Source organism: Engystomops pustulosus, chromosome 3, assembly GCF_040894005.1.
Source record: "Engystomops pustulosus chromosome 3, aEngPut4.maternal, whole genome shotgun sequence".
NCBI lineage: Eukaryota > Metazoa > Chordata > Amphibia > Anura > Leptodactylidae > Engystomops > Engystomops pustulosus.
In genome coordinates, this window is record NC_092413.1 from 171,779,812 (window position 1) to 171,798,745 (window position 18,934).

At 40.4% G+C, this 18,934-nt stretch overlaps 1 protein-coding gene across 15 annotated transcripts in view; it reads right to left on the reverse strand.

Annotated features, from left to right (window-relative positions):
• MBNL1 (muscleblind like splicing regulator 1) overlaps nucleotides 1–18,934 on the reverse strand; it is a 134,674-nt gene that overhangs the window by 30,384 nt on the left and 85,356 nt on the right. For all 15 annotated transcript variants that reach the window (XM_072143020.1, XM_072143019.1, XM_072143018.1 and 12 more), the window contains one exon: nucleotides 1,318–1,488. In XM_072143020.1, coding sequence (XP_071999121.1) covers nucleotides 1,318–1,386 — 69 coding nt within the window. In that variant the 5' untranslated portion in view covers nucleotides 1,387–1,488. The remainder of the gene's footprint in view (nucleotides 1–1,317; nucleotides 1,489–18,934) is intronic.

The window sequence follows — 18,934 nt, forward strand, 5'->3', positions numbered from 1 at the left end:
GCTCCCTCCAGAGGCAGTTACTGGAATTCTAATAGTTTGCCAAAAATAGAGCCTTACCTAGCCATGGGGTGTATCTGGTCTTTCAGGGGAGCTCTTTTAACGTGAAAAGCTACTTTTCATTATCACACATAACCCCTTACAGATAAAGTATTTATTTCCCCGTGCAAACCCCCAAAATGGGCTTTGTGATTAGAGGCGTTTATCCCTACAGAATAATGGATAATGTCTGATCACAGGAGGTTCAACAGCGGAGACCCCCACAATCAGTAGAATAGGGGACTTCATGTTGCCCAATTAGCCTATACAGGCAGTCCTCTACTTAAGGACACCTGACTTACAGACGACTCCTAGTTAAAGACGGGCCCTTCTGCCCACTGTGACCTCTGATGAAGTTCTTGTACGTGACCCGGGACTTCCAGGATGGGATTATCCTGTAAGGGTGTAGGGACATCATGTGCATAATATATATATATATATATATGTCTATTGTATGAAGTCTGAATCTATTCAAACCAAACTGCTTTAATTCTCCTGGAAATTGACATATAACCTCTTCTAGAACTCTAAAACACTTGTTTTTAAAGTATAAATAGGTCTTTTCTTGTTTCGTTAATTAAAAAAAAAGTTTAATTTCAGTGTTCATTGCAATGATAGTAAAGGATTAGACAGAATGCAAGCCTTTCCTTATTATTGTATGTATACACAAGATATATGAAAGTGAATCAACAAATATTCAGATTCTGTGCCTGACAATTTGTAACTAATCTACAAATTGATGAATAGAGTTGTTCATCTATTGTGCCTGTAAAGGGGTTTTAGTAATAGAGGAAGCAGGAGTTTCGAGAGTCTTGTTCCACACAAAGGGGGTTATTTATCTTTATTTTTCTTCCTGTTTTTTTTTTTCTGTCTGCTTTTGAGGTTTTTTTTGGTGCATTGCAATTTTTGCGCCTTTTTGGGGACATTTTGAAATGAAAGACAAATTTATCTTTTATTTCAGATGTGCTTAATGTCACAATTGGCATTTATCATTTCAAATTGCTTAAGATCTGAAAAATGGAAAAAAGTTATTTGAGACATTTGTGCAACATTTTTGAGACATTTGTAACAAATGTCTCAAAAAGAGATCTAAAAAAAAAAAACTATTTAACACATGTGAAAAGTGAGATTGAATTACCAAAGAAGCAGATAAAAAACGACAAAAACAAGCCAAAACAAACATGGATAAGATAAATGACCCTCAAAGAGTCACTGTCACACTGAACGGATAGGGACTTATTGCATTTCCATTTACAAGGTAGATCCAATGATATGACTTACCACAGGTTGGAGCTGAGTACCAGGAATGATTGCATTGGCTAGCTGCATCTGCTGGGCCAGCATCGCCATGTTCTTTTGCTGAATCAGGTTATTCCGTCCATTTATTTCTAGCTGTGTTTTTAAGTGTGGTGGTGGATGAAGGTATTTACAATTCTCTCGTGAACAGCGACCCTAAGAGAAAATAAGACGGAAAAAGATTAATATTCATTTTCTGTCAAAGATAACATACAGCTTAATTATGGAATATTAATAATTTACATTAAAGTTGCCTAAATATGAGGACATATAGATGATATATAGTATAGTACTGTATACGTGTGTATGTGCTGTATGTATATATGGTGTGTATATACCGCATATATGTTTATGCTGTATTTGTGTATGTGGTGTCTATATGCTGTGTGAGGATGCAAATATGTATATTTTTTTAAGGCAGAAGGGGGTCCCATTCAGAAGTCTGCTGTGGGGCCCTGTTTCTCCAAGTTATACCCCTGCCTGGCATACAAGCTCTGAAATAGGTGCAGTTCCCAGTGCGCAGCAAAGAATTAAAGGTATTTGCCTCTATTCCACCTCCACACAAAGTGCATAGCCTGAAACCGTTTCTAGTGCAGGCTAAGGCGCTTTTTTACGCAAGGTCAGAGCTGTTGCAGTAATGGCGGTGGCACAGCCCCAGACTGATTTATCAGGAGACTGGAGCCTTCTGATAAATCCAGCGGATTCTGGAGTTGGGGGGGGGGGAGGTAACTGCATCTTACGCTAATGCACCATGCACCAGCATATGTTAAGTTTTAAATTTTTGCGCAATTTCCAGTGCAGTTGCCATAAATTGTGATTTTTACCATGTATACCAGGTGGGAATGGAGGGGGCGGTATTGCCCCCTGTGTCTGTGCCCAGCCTATGGGCTGCATCTGGTGTAGAAGAGCTCTGGCGGTGCAGCGCATGTGCAGCCGTATTTGTCAGGACAGCGAAGCCTCTTAATAGATCCGGCAAACACCAGGGGCTGCGGCCAGTGTCTTACTCTGGCACAAGTAGTTCCAGTGTATGATAAATATGTTCTGAAGTATATGTAGGGTGCACGCTTTCAGAAGGCTGTGCCAGCCATACCATACAAAACCAGCAATAATGCAGCATTCCACATCCAAGATGAGTTTTAAAGTGCATTACTCTAACTTCAAAATGAAAGAAAAGTTTTCCCGCATATTACCCCTGTGTAGCATGTGCCTATTTTAAAGGACACCTGTCATCAAGTCGCTGCAGCTAATACTGTCACCCCTACATGTTGGAGCAGCTCACAAGGATCCATCCCAGCCTTTATCTAGCCAATTCATACATTAATCATTGTAAAATCATCTTTACTTTATTATGTAAATGAGGCTGGTCACATTATCAGAGGCTGGTTACCCCCCCTCCTCTCCTCCCCCTGCACATGTCTGTGTGTAATGTATAGTAAAGCATTGCTGATGTATGTGCTTTATCTGCTGACATGATCTCCCTCCTAATACACATGTGTGAGACACAGACATCAGCTACACAAGTACCTGACTTGTTCTACTATAACAGCTGTTGTATCTCTCCTATACACACAGGCTGCAGGGGCCGTGACTGCCAACATCAGGAAGCACATAGAGGAGCCATTACACCATTATACCTCACACCTCACACACTGTGCCTCCCACTCATGAATAGGCTGGACAGCTTGAATATGATAATGACTCATTGGACATCTCACAGGTCACAGGATAGAGGCAATGCTTTCTAATGGCAGTTTATGAAAATAGATTTAGTTTAGGGGGTTATGTTTCCCGACGGGTTCTCTTTAAGATGAGTCCCAAACCTGTTAAATGTTAAGCTCCCTACCATTGTCCCTATCCAAGTCTTTCTGACATTAAAGTTATTAAATACAGCAGAGGCAATTGGCTCCTCCACATCTTTACCACGGCGCAAAGAAAGAGGAAATCATAAAACACTCCATCTGCACAAAACAAAAGCAGTGATAAAAAAAAAAATTCAATGCCAAATTGGCATTCATAAATGGTTCTCATAGAGCTAAAGGTGAGTTAGACAAGTCAAGTCACTTTATGTTGTCATCTTGTTGCTTTCATGGAACAATTGGCTATTCATAAGATATAGTGTATCCATTCATAACATTTGGATAAGTAAACATACCATAAATTTTTTGGACTTCTAAATTGTTTAGGGGGAGGGATTATAGGTAGATATGTAGTAGTAAAGAAGGCAGCTCTCCAAAATAAATCCAACCAAGGCGAGGTTCATTAAAGTGGCGACAATTTGATGTGTGCCACACCTTTGTCTAGATAGATAGATATTGTAGATAGATACAATAGATAGATAAATAGACAGAGGGGAATCTCATTGACAGTTTTTATGTCATTGTCACTTTATGATGTACCGGGATTGATTAAGAATAAAAAAACCTGTAAATAATAATAATCGCTTTTAATAATTCTCAGCTTTACTGTCAGCACCTTAATCTCTTCACTACCTGTGCAATGATTCCTGTTTTTTACTATTTAGCCAGGTCCTAGGGATATTACATGGATCCTGATCACCACCCACATAACTCTCTACATTGTCCCTGGAATAGTGTCAGGTGTCCATTGATGTATTTACACCTTAATGTGAACGATTATCCTACACAATGTTCCTGTTATTCCCCTAATAGCAATGGTTTCCAGGCAATTTGTTCTAATATTTTCATATTTCCTTCAGATTTGAAAAGAAAAAGACAACTCTATGCAGGAAGATATTTTCTCTGTCATTTACTGCAATGTTGTTCATATTTTAATACATTCATGCTCCAATCTGCCATTATATTGTCAAAGCCATTAAGTGGTCTGTAAATGGTTTCTTAAAAAGTTCTGAACCTTTATAAGATTTGACAGATAATTCCTTCTCTGCTTCCTTGTGCATATAGAAGGAGCTTCATTATGTACACGAGACAAGTGATTCACATGACAGATACATCAGCCTCAAATGACTAATAAGCTTGTACAAGTGAAGCAACAAACCAAACATTACTGATGAATTGCCATACTCGGAATACGATAAGTAGGCTAATGCATACATCTGTAAGAACTAATTCACACATATGCAAGAGGATGTGCAGTGGTATACAGAGTATCACCTGGTTATATTGTCCTGGGTACAATGGGGCATATTTATTATGTTATTTGCGCCGGATTTTTAGAGTGGGCTGCCATTTTTTTTCTGGTGTTCCTCCTGTGACCTATTTAATATGCGTCGGAGAGCACACATATTCCTTCTTTTTCCGCGGCTCACGACTTTAATTAGTCTCTCAATTCGGGCACAGTTTTCTTATTCTCCCCAATACTTTTCCTGCACTTTAAGTTTACCTACACATTTTTCTGATGCGATTTGTTTCGCACACATAGACCCACAAAAGGAAACTCTACCAAGCAGGGCCGGTGCCAGCACTGGACATACCCGGGCAAGTGCCAGGGCCCAGAGCTCCTGGGGGTCCCACATAAGGCTGTGCATAAGGAAACCATGGGGTTAAGGGGTGCTGTATAAAATGAAACCATAGTGTGTGAGGGGGCTTTATATAAAATAAACATGAGGGGCTGTTTGGGAGCCTACTGAGGATCTGTCACCGAGGGGCCTACTGAGGCTCTGTCACCCAGGGGCCTACTGAGACTCTGTCACTCAGGGGCCTACTGAGGCTCTGTCACCCAGGGGCCTACTGAGACTCTGTCACCCAGGGGCCTACTGAGACTCTGTCACCCAGGGGCCTACTGAGGCTCTGTCACCCAGGGGCCTACTGAGGCTCTGTCACCCAGGGGCCTACTGAGACTCTGTCACCCAGGGGCCTACTGAGGCTCTGTCACCCAGGGGCCTACTGAAACCTGGAGCCGACCCTGCTACCAAGTTCTAGAACACCTCCATGAATACGGAGAGTCATTGCACACACTTTCTGCCATGCGCCAAATTATTAAGCCCTTGCAGCACAATCTAAAATCATAGTTTAAAAAAAACACCAAAAAATGGACCTTGAAACACAAATAATAATAATTGTCGCCTTAATAAGCACAATTCTGCCGTATAAAATAAAAGGCACATGCACAGGGTAAGGTACATTACAAGGTGGGTGCCCTATTACCCTACTCTGAGAATACAAATACAGTCTAACATTTGCATATTCTATCCTAACCAATACCATTTCTAAGGGAATAAAAAGAGAAAAGGCGAGCTTCTTATTTCTGTCATTGATGCCCCCTGGCATCTGTCATCCATTTCCAGAGTAGAGATGTAGTTGTATAATAAATATGATTATGTCCAGAGGTACAGTACTACGTGATGTCATATCTGATAAAAGGAAACGCAGAGACATTTCAATCCAGCTGCCCCCACACTGCGGTCAGGCCCCGGTGGGGGGACATTATGTATTTATGTATGTATTTAGAAAAAGATACCATTGACCCAGTTTTGACCAGACTTTCCCATGACAAACCTATGGAGGTGTCAGATGAGACAACCGATAGCAAGAAGCTTTCAGAATACTTAGAATCATTTTAAGGGAACCTGTCTTCAGAAAAATGGAAACTAGTCTGCCAATATTGTGAAGGAAAGAATCAATATAATGTGTAAATGGTTTGATTAAAGCTCTGCATATGTTGCATTTAGAAGACCAGTGGGTGGTGCTAATGAGTGATTGACAGCTTATATCAGCATTAAAACAGAGAAAGCTGCCAATAACTGCCCATTTGACACTTTAGGGGTTATTTATCAATATTTTATTCATTTTTTTCTGTCTCTTTTAAGATTATTTTGGCGCATTGCATTTTTGCGACTTTTTGGGGACTTTTTTAAAAGTGCTCTGAAGTCTGACAGACATTTGGTTTTTCGTCATTAAGACGCCTTCTAGAATTTGTAAATGTCACGGGTTACATTTATCTTAACATTCTTTGGTGCAAAAAACTTCAGAAGAAACCATACTTAAGGAACACTTATAAAATGGACACTGTTCATTTGTCTTCTAGGTCCAAAGGTCTCAGAATCTCTGTTGGCCTTTTTTCACTGTTGTATAAACAATAAAAATTCAAAAAAAAAAAAAAAAAAAAAATGGGAAGAAGAGACTTGAGACATTTGAGCAACATTTTTGACACATATGTAACACAAGGAAAAAGTGAGATTTATAAATTGCCAAAGAAGCAGATGAAAAAAAAAGACAAAAACAAGACAAAACAAACAGAGATTAGATAAAAGACCCCCCTTTGCAAAGTTCAACAGAAATGTGTTGCATGCCCCATGTTAAAGGTGCATCAAACAAAATTGGTGCACTCTGTTGGGGCAATGCAGGGAGCGCCAGATTCATGATGAGCAGGCGCCAGAAATCCTGAGTCTGGTGCCTTCTGCAGTATACACAGGCAAACTGCACATAGTTTGCACTGCTCTTAGTAAATGTGCCCCATTATCAGGGGTGTAACTTGAGGGGGTGCAGAGGGTGCGGTTGCAACCGGGCCCATAAGGTATAAATTTCCCATATGAGAAGACTAGCACTATATACCATACATTAGATTTTGCACTGGGGCCCATCAGCTTCAAGTTATGCAACTGCCCATTGTGTACAAGCTGCTCAGCTCCTCCTGCTCTATGACATGCTGCCAGCAGACAGGGAACTATCTGATCAGCTTCTCATGCTGAAATACATGCTGCCTGCAGATAGGAAACTATGTGCAATCTGCTGAGCTCCCCCTGCTCTATAACATTCTTCCTGTGCAAATTCTTGAAAAGTAAAGGAATTTTCCAAAACTACAGTAGGTATACGCTAAATATAAAAAAATGCAATTGATAAAAATAACTGTAATTCGCACATTTTGCTCAGGCCCTTATGCTCTACTATGTGCATATAGGACTCCATGTTATTGCTGCTCAACTCCTCCTGTTCTATAACATGCTGCCTGCAGAAAGGACACCATGTACATTCCGCTCAGCTCCTTCTGCTCCATAACATGCAGCCAGCAGATTGGACACTATATACATTCTACAGGCAGTCCCCGGGTTACGTACAAGATAGGGTCTGGAGGTTTGTTCTTAAGTTGAATTTGTATGTAAGTCGAAACTGTATATTTTATCATTGTAGATCCAGACAAAAAACATTTGGCCCCAGTGACAATTGGAGTTTAAACAATTTTTGCTGCAATGGGACCAAGAATTATCAATAAAGCTTCATTACAGGCTGATTATTTCAATCTGGGACTATAGTAAAGCATTCAGAAAGCTTCACCAGAAGTCAGAGGGGTCTGTCTGTAACTATGGGTTGTCTGTAAGTCGGGTGTCCTTAAGTAGGGGACCGCCTGTACTTAGCATCTTCTGCTCTGTAATATGCAGCCTGCAGATAGGACACTGTACATTCTGCTCAGCTCCTTCTTATCTATAGTAGTACATGCAGACTGCAGATAGGACACTATTAGGCATGTAACTTGAGGGGGTGCAGAGGATGCGGTTGCGACCGGGCCAAAGAGGCTTTGGGGACCCATAAGGTCTCACTTCCCCATATGAGAAGACTAGTACTATGAACCATACATTATAGTTGGGGGGGGGGGGGGTTGGCACAGACTTTGCACTGGGGCCCATCAGCGTCAAGTTACGCCACTGGACACTCTGTACAGTCTGCTCCGCAGCTCCTGCTATATAACATGCTGCCTAGCATGTCAGGTTCTCTTTTAAAGGTTCTTTTAGTTGTAATTCTATAATAAGGCTTGAGATACTTACTGAAACTCTCCTAGGAAGCATTTGTTGGCACCTGGGGAGCCACATAACCTTGATACCTCCTCTCATTTATTGAAAAACACTGCCAGGAAATGGGTCATTTTACATGTACAAGTTGTGTATATGGCTTTTGTAATATGTACTACACTTTTGATTAAATCTGTGCTTATCAGTGCCAATTTATAGTTTCTGCATTGATAGACACAGGGATGTTTTTATTTACTATTTTGTGTGTGAAGGGAGTAGATGTATTACCTAATTTATCCTAATTTCCAGTCGAGGATATTGGCAGTTTTCACATTAGCCATTACTCTATGGAGGCATCACATCAAGGCTTTTATTTATGCAGTCATTTGTTTTATTGTTTTTTGTTTGCAATTTGCAAAAAATGCAAACAAATGAATTCCAGGGATGTGCTTATTCACTTCATTCCTGCAGCTGAGCGCTCTATATTTAAAGTGTACGCGCTGCGTGGAGAAGACATTAATGCTTTGTCATGCTGTAGTTGAATCTAGCCAAAAAAGCAATAATTGTGACAAAAAATCCATAACCACCCCCAGAGCAGTAATGTCTTAAACCTGAAAGCAGATCTACATTAACAAAGTGCACATCTATCACACAGCGCAGGAGGTTAACAATGATGAATTGTTATTACTTGCACAGGTTCAGAGATAAAACCATTGAAAATTCCAAAAACAGTTTATAGATTTCATCTCTAGAATGTATTCAGCAAAGATATATACAGATACATACAGCACAGATACACAGTATACTGTACTGATGATATACGACCAGTTACAGGTAGCAGTGGCACATCTTCTCTAGAGAATTTTTAACTGGTTTCTGAACCATTTTTTAAATAAATTCAGCATAAATAAATAAATTCTATAGTAAACATTGCAATACTGCTCTAAGGAAATCAGCCCCTCTGTGACTTTTTATTCTTCCTATGTTATTATGTTGCTTAAAGGAAACCTACCACTTGAAGTGGCAGGTTTCCGATGGCAATACCGAGCACCAGCTCAGGGTGAGCTGGTGCCGGAGCTTATTTTAGTTAGTGTTTTAAACCGCGGTATCGCGGTTTAAAACACTTTTTAAACTTTATAGCCGGCGCAGGCAGGTACGCGCTCGGCGCTTACCATGCACGCGGCTCTCATTCACTTCCTATGTAGCCGCGCGCACGGTAAGCGCCGAGCGCGTACCTGCCTGCGCCGGCTATAAAGTTTAAAAAGTGTTTTAAACCGCGATACCGCGGTTTAAAACACTAACTAAAATAAGCTCCGGCACCAGCTCACCCTGAGCTGGTGCTCGGTATTGCCATCGGAAACCTGCCACTTCAAGTGGTAGGTTTCCTTTAAAGTTTAGTTATGGTTTTAATGGGTGGATGGGGCCTGATAACATAGAAAGAATGGATACCCCCCCCCCCTCAAAAAATTAAGTGCTTAAAGGGTTGAATATTTTCAATGTCTTCCATTAGAAATGTATATGTACCTGTGACTTTGCCTCCTTTGATAGCGTCAGCCTTTCCCTGTTCTCAAATGCTACTGCATATTTACACAACTTCCTCTCTCTCACTGTTCTGGGCCATTTTTATGGCATTGGCCACTCTGCCTCTCTTTTCACTGGTGGGGAGGGGGTGCAGGATGAGTCATAACTCTGCTGCTGCAGCTCCTACTAGTCATCAGTGCTCAAACGTGTAAACAAAGAATCATGTCTGCACACATACCACAAAAATAAGGAGAAGGAGTGCTGAATAACTTGATGAACATTAAAGGATTATTATTAAGGAAGCAAAGTCACATTGGCAACTTATCTAAAAGCATGATACAGAGAAATGGGGCATATGATAAAATCTCCAAATGTAAACTAAGACTTTAAACAAACTTTCACCCAGGCATGAGAATCTGTTGGTTGATGCCTGAAACCATAGGACACTTTATGAGTCCAATAAATTGGCCCAGATATATCAAAACTAGTGCAATCTGCTTTTGTGCAGTATGCCTCACTCAAGTGAATAATCCAATAGTGGTGCACGCTCGTAGTAAATCTGGTCTGTTGTGAGGATGTCTTTTTAGGTCGTGACACCGTTGACCATTTTGGGGCACTTTGGTTTATGCTGTTGTGACAGAATTGTGGTTCAGCGCAGTAATAAATGTGACACAAACTACGACTAAGCACTACCCCAACCTTAAAGGTGCACAGTTTGTGCAACCGCGACACAACTGTGGCGCAAACACATAATAAATACATGTGCAAGCTCCACCTATTTTTTAGTGTAAAGAACTGCCACAGACACAAGGATATATCTGAACTATTGTCTACAGACGCCACATAGTAACCGCAGTAGCAATCATGAAAGGCCTTCCAGTCCATCTTCTAGCAATAGATTTTCTATTGATCCAGTATACAAGTGCGAAGGAAAGATTTCCTACATTTTGTTTCATAATTAAAAAATCTATGTGATTACATCCCTGCCAATTACTTCTCCTGGACAAGTTTAGGTCAAATCAAGTAGAGAAAGAGATGGAAACTCAATACAAGCGCTTGATTATTCGGCATCCTTCACCTTCTCATACTTGGCATACGTGGTACAAGGAGGGTGAGAGAGAAGATCTGCCAGTTTATAGGAGCTCCGAAACTTAATCAGCAGGAATATGAAAGTAAGAGGGAAAGCACAGACGGCTATCATATGATGTTTTTCTTTTCCTATCACATCAACAACATTTAGGCTGAAAGCCCAGGCTCCGCTAAACAAGCAGCCTGTGTGTAATTAAATTACAGCCGCATTATGTGCGCAGCTTTTTAGAGCTTGGCCTTGGCTACTACAAGAAAAGCCACACTTATCTCAAAAGAGCATGTTCACTGCAGCTGGGGCTTGTACACTAGAAGTCCCAAATCTGTCTGTCAAGTGTGCACATATGTTGTGCTGGTAAACAATACGGTCTCAGTTTCATACCTCCCATACGCAGCATAAACATATACATCAAGCGGATAATATCAGACATCACATGCTGTGTAATCTACTTTACCATATGTGTGAAAAGTAAAGAAAATTTCTAAGATTAGAAAACTTTAAAATGATTTTTAGTCCCCAGAGCTGGTGCCTGGTGATATTTGGAGACGCACTCTGACCTGCTACATCACAAGCTGCAGGGCATGATGGGCCTTGTGTTTTTTTTTAAAGGAAACCTACCATCAGGAATCTACCTATTAAGGTAAATCTGACAGTAAGTTGCCATTAATATTGTAAACCCTAAATTATCCTTCCCTAACCCTAGAACAATTTATAACCTAATCTAGTATATCTATCTAATATGCTAATTTTCCGGAGAGACTACTGGGGCGGGGACTCTTCGTTGAGCCTACTCCGGAGTAGTTGGACTATAGCACTGGGGAAGTCTCCTATCACTGCTGTGTTTTTTATATGCATTCAAACTGCTCCTCAGCTCGTTCTTACTGCTGTAATATTCAATCAGAAGCCTGCTACTGCTCTTACTCAGATGAGATCTCACACAGCAGTGCACCAGAGTACTTCAAGTCCAGCTTGTCCAATCCTGAAATATAAATGCATTTTTCACAATCCTGCTGCTACTAACAACAAACACAAAGCTATGGTCACAAAGCTACAGGTCTCTGGGGACAATATCTAACACAGTCTGCAGCTGTAGAGCTAGTAAAAGCACTGTGTCATAGCCCAAAACAGCTGACACTCTTATGGGCTCCCCCCTGCTCCCATCTACCTTGGCTGCCAAAATGTTTTACATGGAATTTCAGCACTGGCTCTTGTGACCTGCAATACAAGATGCCACCTACAATCTTAAATAATAATGTAAAATGGTAGAAAGAACAACTTTTTTTTCTTAAAGTGAATAATGGAAAATGCAAGAAAAAACAACTTTTGTTTTCTTAAAGTGAATAATTAGTATAATCAGCCATCTGTATAGTCAATGTAAATCAGAATCATTGGCTTCTTTTCACATGACAGGCACAAATTTTTATTAGACTCATAGGTTGTAAACCAGCAATCTGCTAAATCCAAGGACCATTAAAAACCAATATAGAGACTCACAGAGGCACATTTACATGTAGATGATATTGTATCCATGTGTATGTGTACGATATAAAAAGTGAATGTATTCAAATATATATATACTGCATATATGAACCTACGAATCTGTCTGCAGTAATAGAAGATCACCTTGTTATAAGCATATACAGTACTGTGAACAGCTGATAATTTGCTCTATGTAAAGGTTAAGTATCTTTATACAGTACATCAAGTAACGGGGCAAAAAGGCCACTCAGCCTTAAGCCTATACAGTCACATACTGAATTCTTAAGCAAGAGCTTCCTTTGTGCGTTGTGCTTCATTGAAGGTTCAAGTAAAGTCAGCGGATGCCCGGCATAGCCATGACAAGTGTGTACTGAGTGCAAGGCTTTCTACTCCCGGAAGTGTGCACTTATTAAATGTGGCTTTCTTTTCTCCTTGGCAGTTAGCTCCATATAGTGTAGAGTCAATAGGTAAAATAAATGTTCATGTGTAATGCAGCAGAGCTGGGATTGTTACTTAGCCTTTAATGGGGCACTGGATGTTGATGTGGTAACTAGTGATGAACAGACTCATTCAGGTTTGGGTCCCCTGAGTTCAGTCTTGAACAAAAGTTCAGGTACCCGAACAACCACCTGCACAATAGCGGGTGATAACCCTTTGATTGCAGGTGATGCGTCTATTTTCCCTGTGATAACATTGGTGGCATTCAAAGGGTTAACACACACCATGAATGGATGTCTGGGTTCACAGTGCTCCCGACCTTAGTGGTAACTAATAAACAGGGTGCTAAGGACCTTGTACCCACCTGAGAATACAAATTTTGTAAAACTTATCCGTTTATGCCAACCCCTTATATCCCTATTACTGGTGTTATTTGTATTAGGACAGATTCATAGTCAAGCTTACACTCTCCAACTCCAACTCCAAAAGTCGCTTTTTCATGAGCATTTAGGTGCTTTTTGCTTCCTCTGTTTAATGCATTAATATGTAGGTGCGTTTTCTACTGCGCTATTTCCTGCCTAACATTACACCTCCAGCACCTTTCAAAGATTCCATTTATAGGTTTTCTTGTGGGCTTGAACACTCTATTCCTGAAATTACTAAATGAACAATATTGCTCTTATATGTAAGCTCTATATGAGTTTCACCAAAGTATACATTTTCATAAAATAGACCAATTTTACATATAAAATGACAGTATGAGTCATTGCCTGCTAACACGATCAGAATATTGCAAGCGCTGCTGCTATTGATGGCTACAGAAAAAGATTGTGCAGGCCAGTCCCTTTAATACATGTTCTGGCTGGCATACATTAGTACTGGTGCCACCACATCTAGGCTGGGTACTCTAATAATAATAATAATTTCTTTATTTATATAGAGCACACAGATTACACAGCGCTGCACAGAGCTTGCTGAATCAGTTTCTGTCCCCAATGGGGCTCACAATCTAATCAACCTAATCATCTAATCTAATCAGTGTGTTTTGAAGTGTGGGAGGAAAGCGGAGGACCCAGAGGAAAGCAATGCAAACACGGAGAGAACATATAAACTATTTCAAATGTTGACCCTGGGAGTTGAACCCAGGTCCCTAGCGCTGCAAGGCTGTAAGGCTGCAACCCTGTAAGAATATATCATGCTGGTGTCTGGTGCATTTCATTGCACTGCCGTCAGTCTTTATACCATATCTAAACACGCGCCTTAGTGCAGGTACAGTACATAGAAACTAGACTTGGTTCTGATGTTGTATCTATATGCTAGGCTTGCTTCTAGTATCTTATCTGTGTACTTGGCTCAGGGAACCTTATCTTCACATTAGTCTTAGTCCTCATGTAATATTTACGTATTTGGATTTCATATAGTAGAAAGATACATACAACACTTGGTTCTTAAAACCATTTTTATTTGAGCCTAAATAGCTATTTACCCATGGTAGCGGAAATGCATGTTAAATACACATATATTTTTATACAATTTACACATATTTTCCCATTGCTATTGAGTCTTTTAATTTATTTATAGATGAGGCATGGCCATGGGGCTATATCCATGAGTAAGGTCATTAAGCCGGCAAATGTGATTTTCCAAACCAAACCTACAACCACTGAACTGAACTCTGCATATCAGCTCAGTTCAGTAGTTCTAAGTTTAGCCTACACATGCACGGACAAGTTTGTCAGAACAAACCCAAAAGGACCCTAAGGCCCCATGCACACGAACAACGTTTATTCGGCTGATAGACGTACCCTTAGACGTCTATGGCACCCAGCCACGGTACGGGGACCACATACATGTCTTATTCGTACTGTCGCTGGGAAAAGGATAGAGAAAGCTTTCCCCGTACATATGGCCAGCGCTCATTCCTCCGCCTCTACAATCGAACATGTGCACAAAGCCTTTGTTTTTGTACCATTTCTACACATTAGGGCTTGTTCTTTCCCATATCTGTCCAGAAGACTTGGTTTGGTATCATATTTCTACTCTGGACCTTAGTTATATCATAGTATGATATCTACACATTGTCCTATACCATATGTGGGTGTAGCCTTGGTTGCGATACAGTATTTATACGCCCATATCTATGCTCTAAGCTTGCTTCTAATACAGTATCTTCCACTTTCACCCAGTGCACACCCTAAATGAATGAGCTGCACCCGCCTAAAGAAGAAATAAAGAGATAACACATAATTCCACGAAATCTCAAACCGCTATGTAGATTTTCCTTATTAAACTCCTAGCACAATAAAGCTTCATAGATATTCAGATTATTATTTAGACAGACTAATGTTTCCCGTTCTATAATATTACAGAGAAAAGAAATTGTGATATTTTATCATCTGAAAGATTAATTGTTTCATAGGAGTTCTCTAACAAAAGAGGAAATATATTGTTCTCACTCTCACTGTAACATTTTAATTGCTATGATCACATTAGGCCAGCAAGTAATTATATTATCTCTACTGAAATCCTAGTTTAATAGCTCAGGGCCAGATTATTACTCCTAGCACTGCTCCACTTCTGGTATAAGGTATAAGGTGCACTCCTCAATGTAATGTTTCATATTGCAATGGATACACCTGCTAAAGTTTCTTAGAGACTGTATTTTACAAGTGACATTTGGTTCTGGCTGTGAAGAGATAAAATAGATAGAATAGTTTATCATTTTTCTTAAATACATAATTGAATTCTGAACACATCATACTCCGGAGACCTTGACTGCCACTGTCTCATGTGATCTGAGCAAAAGACAGGAGGGAAGCAAGATAGAACATCAATATAGATCCATTAACCCCATTAAATAGACAATGAAAAGCAAACACTTTTGACATACTTTAGCTTTTCCTTCAGAGAATTCTCTATTCCTTGGATACATATTATTTATACTGTACGGTAGGATAGCCTGTAAAGGCAAGGTAGATTAGAAAGCCACCAAATACTTTGCTGCTCTCTTCGGCCCTATTTCTTGCAATTCAAATATTGTTTTAACAAAATAATTGGATTGTAGAGGATTTACCTTCTAATAGGTAAAGGCATTAGTAACAACAAGTAAAGATCTGATGTTGGCCTGACCATACAGAGAGACAAACTGACTATATAACATGTATAGGGTCGACCCTATTAGTGGCATTGATCTCATCGGTTCTTAGAATAGAAAAACTGCAGCTAAAGGTTTTTAGCAACAACACTCCTTGAATTTGCTGGGCATGATAGTTATAGTGAAATTTGGGATCAGATGAACAAAAAATATATGTAACCCCACTTAAAACAGTCAATTAGGTATTTTCTGGGCAGACATGGTGGCCAATGTATCATGGCACATGCACCAATTTTTTTTGGCATACAAAGCATGAAAAATGTGCAATTCCTGAGCCAACTCCACTAGTTGTATGTCTCATGCCTACCACAGTCCCGAGGAAGGATATATGATACAAGCAGTCTCTTCTTCCCCACAATACAACAGCACAGACACTTATATCACAAATTTATAGTTCTAAACTCTCCTCTGTAGTTGGTCTGTGAAATCTGTTTTTTTGTGGACCAACTACGTTCACATGCGGCTGACTTTAGAGTAGAGTGGTCCATTTATGCCAATTTTGACCATTGATCTAATCTATAATATATGGGTGATTCATGCACTTCAAAACCGAGTTATTGTGAAAAAAAAAAACCTGTTGGCCTTTTTCGGCTTCAACCTTGAAAGGTGATGAGGGTTGTATGGGGGCTTAATAATTTGCCACCCAATAACAATATGTACATAGAGAGGGGATAAAATGGTGCATGGTGTACCGGCTCTTGATGTAACCGTTGCCACAACCGATATATCTTGATGTCCTGGAGGCTCCTGCTGGCACATTCTTTGGCCAGGAATGGCTTCTTTTATGCCCTAAAGGCCGATATAGTCACAATTCAGGCCATGCATCTTTTTGAAAAATCCCTTCCATAGTCTGCATGTTCTCCGGATATTTGTGTGGCTAATTTAGGACCCTGTGGACTAAATAGGTTGTGACAATCTCTATACGAGAACAGAAATTCCTGTGGGACTATTTATGTGGCAGTGTAGACCGTGGATAGGATACTATATAATATTATACAATATACCTGTACTTTTATTTAGTGACGTATATTTAGATTCTATTTTCAGAGATGAATGTGGTCTGAGAAGATGATAACTTGAGACATTGTGGTTTATTTAGGTAGCGAAGGAGCATGACATACATTTCTTAAAGGTGATTGTGTTGGCACCCAGTCGTTGTATAAGGAGAGTAATATAGTATGTTTATGGGTAAAGTAGTGTCTCTTCTGTAAGGTGTCATTTTGGTGAAAGTGTGGCTTTTGTTAGTCATGCCGCATTATAATGGTTTATGAAATTGTACATCTTTGTACCAACATGTCAATTTCCCTATAGAATTCATGACATGTTTGCAGGACTTAGAGAAAGTGCGGGCTGCTAGCACAAAACCACTTTCCTCACACCTCAGACTTAGGCTGTTGCCATAGCAACAAAGTATTATATGTGCTACTGCATCAAATCAGTATTTTACATTTTGCATAAAATATTAACACCTTCATTGTCCATGTAACAATGAGGACGTGGCAGGCATCTTAGTGCCACTCAGTTAGCATCACCTACTGTAAAACCCCTTAAATAACAGCAATGTTTGTGTTGACGCACCGCGCTTCCTTGCACATGACCGACATCTTGATTATGGCTCTCACAAATTATAGCTTGCTTCAGCCAATATGTGTCCCAAAGCAGCAACTCCTGGTAAAAAAATACAACTTCTGACAGAAAAAGCAGTGCGGGCAGCACACTCCCACAGCTGAAGAGGACAACAAAAGCAAAACAAACAAACTCCCCATTTCTTAGCCAAAATTATATCTTATGTCTCCTGGTAGATGTAGTAAACTAAGACAATAGCGCAGCCTAAAACAACCATCTAGTATGGAATTGTGGGACAAGTTCTATGCTCAGAACCACCAGTTGTGACAGTTGGCTTCATTTTCCAAGGTGGCAGCTGGAATCTCATTGGTTATTATGGTCCAGCAACTTTTCTGTCACTCGTCTTCAATAAAAGCTTTGTTCTTGCCAATTTCCAAACTACAAGTGAACATTTCGTTTTTATCTTCAGATGTGAGATATTTTTCAAGACAAATTATTACTTAGATGGCTAGGCTGGTTTAGGAATATTAGACTTTTTAATTTATTTGGTCAGAGAAAACTTCCCCTCTTGAAGTGTTAGGCCCCCACAAGTGTGAGCAGGACCTAAGAGAGACAGAAGTCCTGCTGCAGCTCACAGTACGTGTTCCTTTTTTGTCGCTCTTTTATTCACAGACTTATATGAACTATAGTCTTCCCCAACTGATTACATAATATAGCAGTGAACTGAGAAATTTTGTGAAAAAGGGTAGAAAAGTATTAAAAACTGAGATGTGAAGAAAGAAACCAGCGGGCACTATAAATAAAATAAACATTCATACTTATTTAGGTTTGGACACATTGGGGGTCGTTTACAAAGGGCCCGATTCGCTTTTTCTTGACGTGTTACCCGAATATTTCCGATTTGCGCCGATTTCCACTGAATTGCCCCGGGATTTTGGCGCACGCTATCGGATTGTGGCGCATCGTCGCTGGCTTGCACACAACGGAAATCGGGGGCGTGGCCGAACGAAAACCCGACGGATTCGGAAGAACCGCCGCATTTTTTTAAAAAAATGTTGCGGAGCTTGCACTTACCTTCACTAGGAATAGGCCGGTGAACTTGAGTGCATTCCGATGCTCTTCAGCGCAGCAGCGCCACCTGGTGGACGTTGGAGGAACTGCCTTAATGAATCCCAGCCGGACCCGAATCCATGGCAGAGAACGCGCCGCTGGATCGCGAATGGACCGCGTAAGTAAATCTGCCCCATTGTATGAACTATATCACTGGTGCTCCCGGTATTTGTGTGATGCTTCAATGATCCCAGTGTAGTACATGCACAGGATCTGTAGCACAGGCACAGTGAAGCTAGGATATCATCCTCTACGCCTAGAGGTGAGCTGGTTCTACCATCACCATAGACGGGGCATGCTCTATGCCTGGAAGAGAGCCGGTTCTAACATTGCCATAGACTTGGGGGCATTTTCTATGCTTAGAAGGGAGCCGGTTCGCCATAGACAGGGATTCCTTACTGTAAGAGCAATGAGAGCCAACTGTCAGACATGGTGATTCTGAGCATAGAACCTGTCCCACAATTCCATACTGGATGGTTGTTCTAGGCTGCGCTTTCGTCTTAGTTTACTACCTCTACCAGAACTGATGATTAAAATTCAGGAG